This window comes from Cervus elaphus, chromosome 2 (genome assembly GCF_910594005.1).
Source record: "Cervus elaphus chromosome 2, mCerEla1.1, whole genome shotgun sequence".
In the NCBI taxonomy this organism is placed as follows: Eukaryota; Metazoa; Chordata; class Mammalia; order Artiodactyla; family Cervidae; genus Cervus; species Cervus elaphus.
The window spans coordinates 22694226-22709364 of NC_057816.1; the positions used below are offsets into that span (position 1 = coordinate 22694226).

At 37.5% G+C, this 15139-nt stretch overlaps 2 protein-coding genes across 2 annotated transcripts; both read left to right on the forward strand.

Annotated features, from left to right (window-relative positions):
* Positions 1-1070: 1070 nt before the first annotated feature.
* Positions 1071-2000, forward strand: LOC122704975 (olfactory receptor 8B3-like). Its single transcript, XM_043920150.1, has one exon. It carries the CDS (start codon positions 1071-1073, stop codon positions 1998-2000), a length of 930 nt encoding a protein of 309 aa, XP_043776085.1.
* Positions 2001-11758: 9758 nt separating this feature from the next.
* LOC122704980 (olfactory receptor 8B3-like) lies at positions 11759-13241 on the forward strand. The gene is made up of 2 exons (XM_043920158.1): positions 11759-11772; positions 12308-13241. Exons 1-2 carry the CDS (start codon positions 11759-11761, stop codon positions 13239-13241), a joined length of 948 nt encoding a protein of 315 aa, XP_043776093.1.
* Positions 13242-15139: the final 1898 nt, after the last annotated feature.

Below are 15139 nucleotides of genomic sequence, written 5' to 3' on the forward strand. Positions count from 1 at the left end.
AATCTTTTATGGCTTACTGTGTGGCTAAAATGATAATAATAGAGGCTGTTTATTGTTTTTTGCAGTTTGATAGGACTCAAAGTCATAATCATGATTATGATCTGTAGTTCAGGAAAGCTTTTGAGGGCATATCAGAAATTAGTTACAGGTGACATTTTGTTAGAATCAAAGAAATTAAAGCCTCAGAACCTGAAATTACCCTTTAAGGACCAGGGGGATTATACACAATAAGAATAAACCCTGGAAAAAAAAAAAAAAAAAGAATAAACCCTGGGGATATTCTGACTTAAAAGAGGGTGAGTTTCTGAATTCTATTTATATCCATGTTTCCTTTGTTGGAGATGGAGAATGAGGACCTACAGTATGACAGTTCATTTCCTGTTTTTGCTGTCCTAAGATTCAGCTGAATTTTGCAGGGAAATGTGTTTGAAGAGAGAGCAGGGAATGTTAGAATTACTAAGGGACACAGGTGATGCAGTTTCTCAGTAAATTCCCTTTCCATGGATAGAACATTCATTCTTCTAGATTTATAAGTTTTATTTTGTGACATGGTGAGTTAACTTAACCTCTCTTAGACTGTGGTCCCTTCCCCCCACCACCGCCTTTTTTTTTTTTTTTTTTTTAATGTAGAGATAATCTTCTTGGTTCCTACCTTTAAAATCTTATCTACACTGCAGGTGAGTACTAGGCTTTTGGGATGACTCCCTCTAAATTTACTGGTGAGGGGAAGACCAAGTGAATGAAGAAATTGTGAGAAGAGGCAATAAAAATTCTGTTCTCATTCAAAATTCTTTTTCATGATCCTTCGGTTTTTTCCAATACTTATCTTTGCATATGCAGTTCCTTTCACTCTATTGGCTAACTTTTAATGCTTTTAGCTACTTAGTTAAAAAAGGGTTTATAAGGGAAAGTTCCTGAAACTAATTTCCATGATAATGATAAGGAAGTTCCATGAGTGCAGGGTAGGCTATCATAGTCATCCCAGCACATACACTGTCTTGTTATACAAAACCCTGTTTTTCCTCTTTGTGACCCTTTTCTCCTGTGCTCTCAGATTCCTTTAGGGAAGAATGGCTCTGGGGAATGGTTCTTTCATGACTCAGTTTATTTTGATGGGATTGACAGACCAACCAGATCTCCAGCTCCCGCTCTTCTTCCTCTTTCTAGCAATGTATGTGGTCACTATGATGGGAAATTTGGGCTTGATCATCCTTATTGGGCTGAGTTCACACCTACACACTCCCATGTACTTTTTCCTCTTTAACTTGTCCTTCGTAGATCTCTGTTATTCTTCTGTGTTTACACCCAAAATGCTGATTAACATCATATCAAAGAAGAAGATTATCTCTTACATGGGGTGCATGACCCAGCTTTACTTTTTCAGTTTTTTTGGTATTTCTGAATGCTATGTGCTGACGTCAATGGCCTATGACCGCTATGTGGCCATCTGTGATCCACTCTTGTATAATGCTGCCATGTCCCCTAAAGTGTGTTCCAGCCTTATGCTTGGTTCATACTTGATGGCAGTTTTGGATGCCACGACCCTTATTACATGCATGCTGAGACTGACCTTCTGTGATGCAAACACCATCAACCATTATTTGTGTGACATCCACCCTCTGCTCCAGCTCTCATGCACAAGTACCCACATCATTGAACTGGAAGTGTTCATTGTGGGAGGCATCAACATCATTGTGCCCAGTCTCACCATCTTTGTCTCTTATGGTCTCATCCTCACCAACATCTTCCACATCAAGTCCACAGAGTACAGGTCCAAAGCCTTCAGCACCTGCAGTTCCCACATCATTGCTGTCTCTCTGTTCTTTGGATCAAGTGCATTTATGTATCTCAGACCATCTTCTGTGTCTGTGGATGATGGGAAAATATCCTCTGTCTTTTATACCAATGTGATTCCCATGATGAATCCCTTAATTTACAGCTTGAGGAACAAAGATGTTAAGCTTGCTCTGAGAAAAACTTTGAGGATGAGAAAGTTTTGATCAGAAATGATGTTTGTGCATATAGTTACAGGACAAGGAGACTCAGTGTGATTAATTGCTTTTCGTTTCAGTCTTATTCCTATAAATATTTTCTTTTAATAAGATTAAGAAAATTTGAGAGTTTTCTCCATACTGTATTTCCAGTTTTTTAGTCTGGGATTTCTTTTTCCCTATTTGCATACTATCTTTTTTAACATTTTTTAACTGTTTTTTTGATAACTTTAAAAGATATATGTAGTATCTGTGTTATTTTTTATTGTCATTTCCAACTTAAAAAAAAAAGTTTTTAAAAGAAAATGGTCTCCAAGTGATCAAATTTGAGATACCTGTGATATACTAAGAGATCAGTGATCAAAGTGAACTGGATAGCACTGGTGCTGCTGCTGCTGCCGCGTGGCTTCAGTCGTGTCCGACTCTGTGCTTCCCCATAGACGGCAGCCCACCGGGCTCCCCCGTCCCTGGGATTCTCCAGGTAAGAACACTGGAGTGGGTTTCTGTTTCCTTCTCCAATGCATGAAAGTGAAAAGGGAAAGTGAAGTCGCTCAGTCGTGGCTGACTCTTAGCGACCCCATGGACTGCAGCCTACCAGGCTCCTCCGTCCATGGGATTCTCCAGGCGAGAGTACTGGAGTGGGGTGCCATTGCCTTCTCCGCTGGATAGCACTATTGTAACGTTATTCTATTGGAGTTGTGCTTATTCTCCACTTGCTGTCAGAAGCATGAATTAGATACTGTTTCACTCCTGTCTTTCCATTTTCTGACTGGGAAGACTATGTCTCCTTTAAATGCCAGAGATTGAAGTTTCTATAAAGGCTTAGATTATAATTCAGTTTGCATCTCTAAATATTTGCATCTAGCTTTTGGCAAGTGTTTTCCTTTTACTATTTACAGTGAAACTATTACATGTCAGATCATATAAATATATTTATTTCATAAATGGTAAAATGAAGTTCAGAATGGTTAATGATTTAAATTCACAACTTCATAAAAAATTCTAGACTTAACTGTTAGCCTTCTAATTTCAAGTCTATGACTTTTGTACTTATATTAACTTTATTCTATTTGTTTCATTAAGACCATACTATGAGAAAATATTTTTAATTTGAAGATTGACTATTATTTTTTCAAGGGGGATATATGAATTTCCTTCATGCTATGTGTTGCTTTTATTGTTTTTTAGTTTAGGCAAAGTGTTTCATGGTTTTCTTTGGGTGGGAAAGGAATGCATTTTGGACTAGTATATTGCTGATGATTGACTCAAATAGGGGGTTACTTATCATGAAAAATTAAAAGAACTGAATTTGGGGTGTTTGAAGGTGTTTCTTTTTTCTTTTTAATTAAAAGGACAGGATATGGGTGAGAAAGGAATCCAGAATCATGTCATTAGGAGCTACTTCAGCAATGCACAGCCAAAAAATAAGAGGTTGTTTGTGGAAAGTGGTCATGAGATTTAGGAAACAAATTTTATTCTGAAATTTTGTCCATCTACACAGAACTGTATGTGTATTTCATGGCCCACAAATCTTTGATAAAGTTGTAATGTGCATGACTGTAAAGTAGTAGTGCATTGGGAAATGATGGTGAAAATGCTATGGTCATATTTGCTATGGTCACATTTGGAACAAGGGAGAAAGAGGGAAGCTGGAGGTGATAAAATAACTATGGGCATTTGAAACTCAAGTTAGGAAGAAGAAATTTAGAGAGTAAATTGATGGATAATGAAAGATCCTACCTATGACATCGCTCTTCTTTTTATAGGACCCTAGAAATATTATGATGCTCAGCGGTGTTTCATTGGATAGGACACAAATTTAAGTTATTTGATTTTTTTCAGTTAAACCAACAGAGCTGGAGAACCTGGGAACAACTAAATCATTTTTGTTCTTGTGGACCTTCATATCTATTAATATTTCCTTGTGTGTGCTTAGTCGCTCAGTCATGTCTGACTCTTTGCAACTTCATGGACTGTAGCCCACCAGACTCCTCTCTCCATGGGATTCTCCAAGCAAGAATACTGGAGTGGGTTGCGATTCCCTTCTCCAGAGGATCTCCCTGACCCAGGGATCAAACCTGCATTGTAGGTGGATTCTTTACTGTCTCAGCCACCAGGGAAGCCCCTAGTACTTCCATACAGATTTTAAATTACTAAACCTCAAAGTGCAGCTGACAGTATAATGACATCTTGAAGGAAATATTTTGTGAATACACAAATTTTTTCACTGTCTTTACTGGAAAAGATGTTGCTTTTTAATTTTTTTTAAAAGGCAAAAGTGCTACCTTAAAAATCCTCAATATGATATGGCAAGGGAAAATTTAAATATTTTCTCCATGGATGTCAGGCATGCAAATGTCCATGAGAAGCTTCCATAGAGCTTATGGAACCCAAGCTGGGAAAGTAGGACCTTTCCCCCTCCAATATCCAGTGTCTGTACTCTGATTTCTAATTGTTGCTTCCGAACCAGATGTGCAGACACCGGGGGAGCAGCCACTGTTGGTGCACCTCTCCACTGTGGCTACAAGCTGCTCCTAATCCAGCTGAAGTGACTTCCAGGGAATTTAAAGGCCAGCACACTTTTACCCTGTCATCATTATTTTCTCTTTTTGGTCTTTCACGAGCCAGATGTTAAAGATAGGACTTTTAAAAAGCAAGAAGCCTATATAGAGATAATGAGAATGTCCCCGTGCATGTACTTGAATGATACATGCTCAAAAAGACCAGTAAATAATTTAAATTTTCTCCTGAGCCTGATCCTCTGCACGGAGATTGCCTATAATAATCTAAAAATGAGGAGGGAGTTCTAGATGGCAGGTTGGTAGGATGCTAAGCTCACCTCTCCTTAGGAACACATCACATTACCACTACATATACAGAACCTCTTGCTGAAATCCACCTGGGCAAGAGCAGAACAGCTGTTCTACAACCAAGGTTGTAAAGAATGATTTGTATGGAATCTGCCAGGAAGGGGAGAGAAGCGATAAGGTTGGGACCTATACATCTCACCTGGGACAGAGAAGAGGAAGGGGATATCACAGGCTGGGGAATCCTCCTGGAGGAGCAAGGATTTGGGGCCAGAGTTTAGGCACACCAGCCCTGGGGTTTAAAAACAGGAAGTAAGCCCCCTTTCTGGCTTGAAAACCAGTGGAGATTTACCTGAGTACTGCAAGTAACTGAGACCCTGCTCTTGAAGAGCATGTGCCAGACCTGCTCACTCCCAATCACAGCATGGAGGCAGCAGATTGAAAACTGCCTGGGACTCCGGCCAGCTGGCAAGGACCACCCCAGCATCCCCTCTTCCCCAGCTCTAACTGAGCTCCTGCCCCAACCTCTCATGCTCCTGTGGTTGCTGCCCACTAAAGGGGAGGATGGATTCCATAGCTAACAAGCGTGTGCACACTTGGGGGGATGGGAGGTGACTTGGACACTGAGGCTGCAACTGAGCCACTGCCAACTCATGTCTCTGCAGGCACTTCAGGAGTGAAGTTAGGTCCAGGGGAGAGAACACTGTCAGCAGAGTGCACATTCCTGTCCATATTGGGAGGGGGAAGGTTCAGTTCTATTCTGTGGCACCAACCCCTCACCACTACCCAGCTACTAACTGAGGTGATGTTGTTGATATTTAGTTGTTAAGTCGTGTCCAACTCTTTTGTGACCCCATGGACTGTAGCCCACAATGCTCCTCTGTTCATGGGATTTCCCAGGCAAGAATACTGGAGTGGGTTTCCATTTCCTGCTTCAGAGGACCTTCCTGACCCAGGAGTCAAACCTGGGTCTCCTGCCCCTGGTAGATTTTTCTTTTTCTTTCTTTTTTTTACCACTGAACCACCAAGGAAGCCTTTAGCACACTACTGAAAAAGCAAAACCAGCCCAGAAGTGCAACCCCATGCTCTCATACCTTGATCATGGCCTGGAATAATTCAGAAACTGCCATCACATACAGGAAAAAGCCCCTTTCTCAAGGCTCTTGTTCCAGCTCCTCCACCCACATGCCTATCCCCTGATAAGGTGGTGAAAACCATTGAGAACTGGGAAGCCCTTGCTCACACATGGCTCTGGCTCTGATCCCACCAACTCCAGCCCTACATCCTACCAATGCAATAGCTGCCATCACACCCCAGGGGAAGATACAGTACATGCTTACTTCATCCAGTTCTCCCACCAAAGCCATTGGGCATACATAGACTTCATAGGGACACTCCCATACAAGAAACCACTTTCAAGACTGGAATATGTAATTGCTTTACCTAATGTCTATAAGGAGATCCGACCAGTCCATCCTAAAGGAGATCAGTCCTGGGTGTTTATTGGAGGGACTGATGCTGAAGCTGAAATTCCAATACTTTGGCCACCTCATGCGAAGAGTTGACTCATTGGAAGAGACCCTGATGCTGGGAGGGATTGGGGGCAGGAGGAGAAGGGGAAAACAGAGGATGAGATGGCTGGATGGCATCACCGACTCAATGGACATGAGTTTGAGTAAACTCTGGGAGTTGGTGATGGACAGGGAGTCCTGGCGTGCTGCGATTCATGGGGTCGCAAAGAGTCGGACACGACTGAGTGACTGAACTGAACTGAATTGAACTGAATGTCAGAGAGACAGAAAAAATTAAGAAAAATCAGAAGTTATAAGAATTTGTTTCAGACCAAAGAATGAGAACAAGTAAAATCCTTATTAAAACCCTAATGAAAAGTAGGTAACTAATTTACCTGATAAAGAATTTAAAGCAATAGTAGTAAGAATCCTAATGAAACCGGGGGAAATAATAGATGAACACCATGAGTATTTTAACAAGGAACTAGAAAAAAAGTTATAGATCAAGTGTACAATAACTGTAGTGAAAAATACACTAGCAGGAATTAGCAGCATTTTAGTGATAAAAAAGAATGCTTAAGTGATATGGATGACAGAATAATGGAAATCACGCAATGAGAATAGCAAAAAAGAACAACAGATTTAAAAAATATGAGTAGTTTAATGGACCTCTGTGACAACATCAGGCTTATTAACATTCATGTTCTAGTGGAAGCAGCAGGAAAAAAGAGAAAATGTAAAAGATGTATTTAATGAAATTTTCACTAAACATTTGAAGTAAACAGCTATCAAGGTTTGGGAATTACAGAGAGTCTCAAACAAGATGAACCCAAAGTGAAATACACTACGGCATATCATAATTAAAATGGCAAAAGTTAAAGATCAAAATAGAATTTTAAAGGCAGCAATAGGAAAAGAAAGAATCTCATTTGTGGTAACCCACATAAATCTATTATAAGTTGATTTTTCTGAAGGGCTTATGCAGGACAGAAGGAAGCACAATATTTAAAGTGCTGGAGAGAAAAGCAAAACCAAAAACAAACCAAAAAACCCTGCAGCCTAGGATACTCTTCCAAGCCAAGTCTATCATTCAGAATTGAAGTAAAAATAAAGCGCATCTCCAACAGCAAGCACTAAAAGGGTTCACCAATACTAAACCAACTATAGAAGAAATGTTAAAAAGTCTTCTTTATTGAAAAAGACTACAAGAAGAATAAGAAATTAGAGGAAGGGAAATTTCTATTGGTAAAGGCAAGTATATAGTAAAGGCTGTGGATCAATCACTTTTAGCTAATATAGTGCTTAAAAATGAAAATTGTAAAATCATGCCAAGATATGGAAGAAACCTAAATGTCCATGAAGGGCCAAATGGATGAAGATGTGGTAAATACACTCAATGCAATACTGCTCAGCTGTTAAAAAGAATGAAGTTTTGCCATTAGCAATAAATGAATAGACTTGGAGGATATTATACTAAATGAAATGTCACTGAGAAAGACAAACACTACATAATATCATTTATATTTTAATCTAAAAAATACAGCAAACTAGTAAATATAAAAATGAATCAGACTCACATATATAGCAAACAAACTAATGGTTACCAATGAGGAATTAGAAGATGGAGGAGTAAGAAAAGGGTAGGGGACTAAGAGATATAGCTAGTATGTATAAAGTAAATAAGCTATAAGAACATCCTGTACACACAGGGACTATAACCAATGTTGTATAATAAATATAAAAGAAATATAACCTTTAAAATTTGAATCACTCTGTTGTACACCTGAAACTTATATAATATTGTAGATAGATATCAACCTCCATAAAAAGTTGAAAATTATAAATTCAGTCATAACTACAACCAATGGGATAGACATAAAAATGTAAAATACAACATCTAAAACACAAAATGTGGGGGAAGCAAGTAAAAATGTAAACATACTAGAATTTGTTTGAACCTAAATCACTAGCATTTTAAAATGAGTGGCTATAGATATAGGCCAACATATATGAAACTGGTGGTAATCATAATAAACAACCTGCAGTAGATATTATAAAAACTAGAGAGAAAGGAGCACAAACATAACACTACAGAAATCATCAAACCACAAAGGAAGAGACCAATAGAAAAAGAGCAGAGAAGACATTCAGAAACATCTAGAAAACAAGTAATAAAAGATAGTAAGTAGATACATATTTAAGTGTCAATAGACTAAATGCTCCAATAGGAAGACATAGGGTGGCTAAATGGATTAAAAAAACCAAAACAAACAAACAAAAAAAGAGCCTTCTCTGCCTACAAGAGATTCACTTCAGATCTAAAGAGACACACAGACTAAAATGAGGGATAGTAAAAGATATTCAAGTCAAGTGGAAAAAAAGAAATTGGGGAATTCAATACCCATATCAGACAAAGAAGTCATTACAACAAAGTCAATAGTAAAAGACAAAGAAGGACATTAAAAGGATCAATGCAAGAAGAGAATATAATGTTCAGAAATGTATATGGACCTAATATACTTATGTTGCTTCAGTCGGGTCCGACTTTCTGTGACCTCATGGACTGTAGCCAGCCAGGTTCTTTTGTCTCTGGGATTCTCCAGGTAAGAATACTGGTGTGGGTAGCCATTCCCTTCTCCAGGGGTCTTCTTGAACCAGGGATTGAACCCAGGTCTCCTGCATTGTGGGTAGATTCTTTATCTTCTGAGCCACCAGGGAAGCCCTTGGAAAAAGGTACAGAGGTACATCACAAAACTAAAAATAACAATCAGTATATATCTGAAGAAAACAAAAACAGTAATGTGAACAAATACATGCAACCAGTGTTCACAGCAGCATTATTTTCAATAGCAAAGATGTGGAAGCCATCTAAATGTGTATCAACAGATTATATATATATACATATATATATATATATACACACACACATATATATATATATATACACACACACACACATATATACATCATACACATATATTTAATGGCTCAATAATATATATATTATATTCGTCATGAAAAGAATGAAATCTTACCATTTGCAGTCATGTATCCGGTCCTAGAGAGTAGTATATTCAGGGAACTAACACAAAGATCAGTATGGTATGTTATTAGTTATATGTGTAATATAAAAAAATACAAGAAAAAAATGAATATAACAGAACAGAAACATTCTCACAGATATAGGGACCAAACTGGTGGTTATCAATGAGGAGAGGGAAGGCGTAAATGAAAATCCAGGAGGAGGGCATTAAGATATACAGACCAGTATATATAAAATATATAAAGAAGAAGGATATGCAATGAATATAGCCAATATTTTTATATAGCTTTAAGTGAACTATAATCTATAAAAATATTGAATCACTATGTTGTACACCTAAAATTGACATAGTATTTAAATCAAATATACTTCAGTAAAAAAATCTTTCTTTGACTTCTGATAATTGTAATGTCCCTTGTAGTGGATTTCTTTGGGATTTGGAATATTTTTGTTTCCTCATTCGGGATGTCCAATTCCTTGCATAGATTTGGGGATTTTTTTTTCAGCTAATTTTTCTTTGGGAAATCTTTTAGACTATTACTCACATTTTTCTCTTTTGGTGAACCCTGTAATGCCTGTGTGTCATGTGATATAATACATTCCATAAATCTTAGACTTTTGACATTATTTTTCATTCTTTTATCTATTTACTCCATTTACTGAATTGTTTGAATTGTCCTTTTTTTCCCAAATTCTATAATCCTTTGCTTTGTCTGTTTAGTCTATGGTTTTGACCTTCTACTGAGTTTTTCAGTTAAATTATCATGTTTTTGACTTCATGACTTCTGTTTGGTACTTTTTGAAGAAAAAAGTCACACTTTGTTCATACATTGTTCTGTGACTACATCAAGCATCTTTATGACAGTTAAAGGAATTCTCTGTCACTTAAGTAATATATCTCCATTTCTTTAGGTTCACTTTGTATGCTCATTTTCTTGGAATGTTTCTTTTTTAAATGTAATTGAACTTTTCTTTATTTTTCCTTGACTTTCTGCACTCATATCTGCACACGGACAAAAATAGCAAACTATTTTAATCCTCGTGAACTGGCCTGACCCTATTAATAAGCCTGGTTAGAAAAGGCAGACCTCTCAATCTTGTCATAGTACAATCCACTTTCCTAGTTTTTAGTAGGTCCCTGGAGTCAGGAGAATGTCAGGATCCCATCACACCCTTAACGTGGGAGAGTAAAGTCAATTCCTCTGGCAGCCCCTAGGTAAGTTGTGTTAATGGCTGCACAGGGCCCCTTTTCCTTTGTAAGGAGATGCTGTAGAAGTATTTTCTACTTCTAGCTGTGTTAAACCAAAGTGAGGTGGGTGGCTACAGAGAGTTTTAGCATAAACCGCTGTCTCTCTTCTCTCTCACCTCAGGCAGCTAGATTATGCCATATCCTGTCCCTGTCCTGCTTTCTGACACAGGCTATACAGAAACCAGTCTCCTGGATGGCCCCTAGAAAAGCTGGAGCTTTGGATGTATTGTGCATTTCTCTCTTCCCAGGGAGAACCTGGGAAATGGCGATTTTATCCCAGTCACATGGTTTTGGACCTCCATGGGTATATGAAAGACATATCTTGAATTATCTTAACAGGTTCAACATAACTGGTACTATGATTGAACTGTGCTCAGGATCCTTTTAACTAAGTTTTGGATTTCTTACAGAGGGAATCTGACATAAATTGTTTTTGAGTCAGTGTGTTCATGCCGGGAACGAGATTCTAGGGCTTGCTGTACTGCAATCTTGTTGATGGGAAATTGTTAATTTTGGCTGTTCCTTGGGGGATGTACTATCCCGATAGTGAAGGATAAAATTGTGTAAAATATTGAAGCTAAAAGGGACTAAAGACAGACTGTAAAGACAAACCCCTTAGTTCCCTATTACACATAGAAACTGTTCCCTAGGGGAGAGACTGAACAAGCTGCTTCCATGTCTATAACTGAGTGCGTTGTATCATTACATGCACACTAAAATCCTCTGTGACTTAGTATGCACCAAAAATGATTTTAGAGTCCATTTATTGTTTTCTGCTGCTGGATAGGACAAAAATCATAATCAAAATTATGATCTACAATTCTGCAAGATTTCTAAGGTATATCAGAAATTATTTACAGGTGACATTTTCTTAGAAAAAATGAAACCAAAGCCTGAGAACCTGAAATTGCCCTTCCAGGACCATAGGGGTAAAATCACTAAGAAGAAAGGCCTGGGATATTCTGGCTTAAGAGAGTGAGTTTCCGAATTACATTTGTATTCATGTTTTCCTTGTCCAAGATGAAGACTGAGATATGACACAATTGAGACTCAGATATGACAGTTCATTTCCTATTTGTGCCGTCCTGAGATTCAACTGAATCTTGCAGAGAAAACTGTTTGAAGGGAGAGCGGGGAGTGTTCAGAAATATTAAAGAATGAAGGTGATACAGTTCCCTTTCCACAGATAGAATACTCTTTCTTCTACTTTTATAGCTTTTATTCTGTGATATGTGGAGTGACTTATCCTTTCCTAGACTTTGGTTGCTCTTGTATTTCTTTTTCTTTCTTTCTTTTGTTTTTTTTAATTAGAAGCAATATTCTTGGTTCCTACCTTGTAAATTCTTATCTGCACTAGAGACAAAAGCCAGGCTTTGGGGGTTGCTGCCAAAAGAAGAGAAGTAAGAAGAAGGTCCAAGTGAATGAAATAATGGTGAGATGAGAGAATGAAGATTCTGTCAGACTTCTTTTCCATTATCCTTTTGGATAAAAAGCTAAATTTTGATGCTTTTTGCTACTTAGTTTATAAAGCATTTATAAAGGAAATTCTTGTCACTCATTTCCATGGTAACAGTAAGTAAATTCTATGGGTTCAGTTCAGGCTACCCAAAGTCATTCCCAGTGCTTATGTCACTCATGTCAGGAGATATGAGAAATACTCTTTCTCGTCTATGAAACCCTTCTCCCCTTCACAGATCCCCTTAGAGAAGAATGGCTCCAGGGAATGACTCTTTCATGACTCAGTTCATTTTAGCGGGATTAACAGACCAATCAGTTCTTCAACTCCCCCTGTTTCTCCTGTTTCTAGTAATGTATATGGTCACTGTGATGGGAAATTTGAGCTTGATCATCCTAATTGGGCTGAGTTCACACCTGCACACACCTATGTACTTTTTCCTGTTTAATTTGTCCTTCATAGATCTCTGCTATTCTTCTGTTTTTACACCTAAAATGCTGATCAACATCATATCAGAGAAGAAGATTATCTCCTACATGGGGTGCATGACCCAGCTTTACTTTTTGTGTTTTTTTGGTATTTCTGAAAGTTATGTGCTGACATCAATGGCCTATGATCGCTATGTGGCCATCTGTAACCCACTATTGTATAACATTGCCATGTCGCCTAAAGTATGTTTCAGCCTTATGTTTGGTTCCTACTTGATGGCATTTTTTGAGGCAACAACCCTCATTGGATGCATGGTGAGACTGATCTTCTGTGATGCAAACACCATCAACCATTATTTGTGTGACATCTACCCTCTGCTCCAGCTCTCCTGCACGGGTACCTACATCATTGAACTGGAAGTTATCATTGTGTCAGGCATCAATATCACTGTGCCCAGTCTCACCATCTTCATCTCTTATGGCCTCATCCTCACCAACATCCTCCACATCAAGTCCACAGAGGGCAGGTCCAAAGCCTTCAGCACCTGCAGTTCCCACATCATTGCTGTTTCTCTGTTCTTTGGATCAAGTGCATTTGTGTATCTCAAACCATCTTCTGTGTCTGCGGATGATGGAAAAATATCCTCTGTCTTTTACACCAATGTGATTTCCATGATGAATCCCTTAATATACAGCTTGAGGAACAAAGATGTTAAACTTGCTTTGAGAAAAACTCTACGTGTGGCAGAGTTTTGATTAGAGACATTATCTGTCTGTGCATATAGTTACAGGACAAGGAGATTCTGTGTGTTCAATTAAATATTTTTAGTCATGGCCTTATTTTTCTATTTTTTAAAATAACATGCCTAAGAAAATTTAAGACTTCTCTCAATAATGTATTTACAATTTTTTTGTCTGGCTGGGACTTCTTTTTTCCCCAAATGATTTGCACACTATCTCCTCCAGTTTTCCTTTTAGCTAATAATATTAATTATAAATGTAACTCTGTTATTTTCTAGCTTCATTTCAAAGTTTTAATTTTTACTGAAAAAAATTGTCTCCAAGTGATCAAATTTGAGATACCTTTGATATAATGAGACAGCAATGATGAAAATCAGCTGGATACCACTAGAGTAGCATTGTTTTATTGGAGTTGTGTGTATTCTCCACATGCTTTACAAGCATGTATCAGATGTTTTTACTGTTTTTACTCCAATTTTTCTATTATCTGACTATGTCTCCTTTAAATGTCAGAGACTGGAGCCTTCATTAAAATGTTGACTATAAATTTATTTTGCATCTCTAAATATTTCACACCAAACTTCTTTGGGCAAGTGTTTTCTTTTTGCTTTTGTTCAATGAAACCAGCAAGTGACAGATCATATAAATATATTTATTTTATAGATGGTGAAATGAAGCTCAGAATGGTTAATGATTTAGTGTCACAGCTAAATAAAGAAAAGATTTAGATTAAACTGTTAGCCTTCTAATTTCAAGTCTGCTACTTTGGTAGTCTGCTTAAATCCACTTCATTCTACTCTGTTTCCTTCAGTATGATCATTAATGAGAAGACATTTAAAATTTGAAGCTTAACTTTTGTTTATTCTAGGGAAATACATGAATTTCTCTCATGCTGTTTGTTGCTTTTTTGTTGTTTGCTTGTTTAGGCAAAGAGTTTCAGGGTTTATTTGGGTGTGTAAAGAAGGCCTTTCAGGCTAGTGTATTGGTGAGATGATTGACTCAAATAGGGAGTTTTTTGTGTTTTTGCAAAATTAAGAAAACAATTTGAGATTTTTTTTTTAAGAGAATATGACATGGGTGAGAAAATAGTCCAGAATCATGTCATTATGACAGACCTCAACAAGACACATGTAATAAATAAGAGGTCTTGTGTGGGAAGTATTCATGTGCATTAGGAGACAAATATTGTTCTGAATATGTATGCTTTCTGTACAGGACTATAAATGTATTTAACTGTCTATAGATCTTTGATAGAGCTATGATGTACATGACTGTAAATTAATAGTGCTTTGGGAAATAAAGGTGAAAAAGCTGTGGTCGCATTTGGAACCAGGAAAGAAGAAGGCAGCAGGTACAAGTAAAAAAATTGTTAAGAGCATTTGAAATTCAGTTAGGAAATAGGAATTTAGAGAAGAAAAATGATGGATAAAGAAAGTCCATATCTATGACTCCTCTGTCCTTCCTGGAAGGGCCTAGATATATTATGGAGCTCACAGGGTTTCTCTGGATAGGATGAAATCTCAAATTATTGGACTTTTTGAAACAGTGAAATCAACAGAACTGGAGAACCTGAGAACAACGAAATCACTCCTGTTTCTATGGACTTCCAAATGCTACTTCCATATGCATTTTATGGTGCTAAGCCTCAAAGTCCTGCTGGTAGTATAATGATAACTTGAAAAACACTTTGGCGAAAACACTAAATTTTGGCACTGACTTTACTGAAAAGCATGTCAAATTTTTTTTAAAGGAAAAATACTACCTTAAAAATCCTCAATATGATATGTGAAAATATAATGAAAATAATTTTCAAGATACTTTAACAATATTACTATATATCATTTTCCTAATCTCCACTCAATATTTGGGTGTTGTGAAATTTTGCATAGATGATTTGTTGAATTATTTTTGTT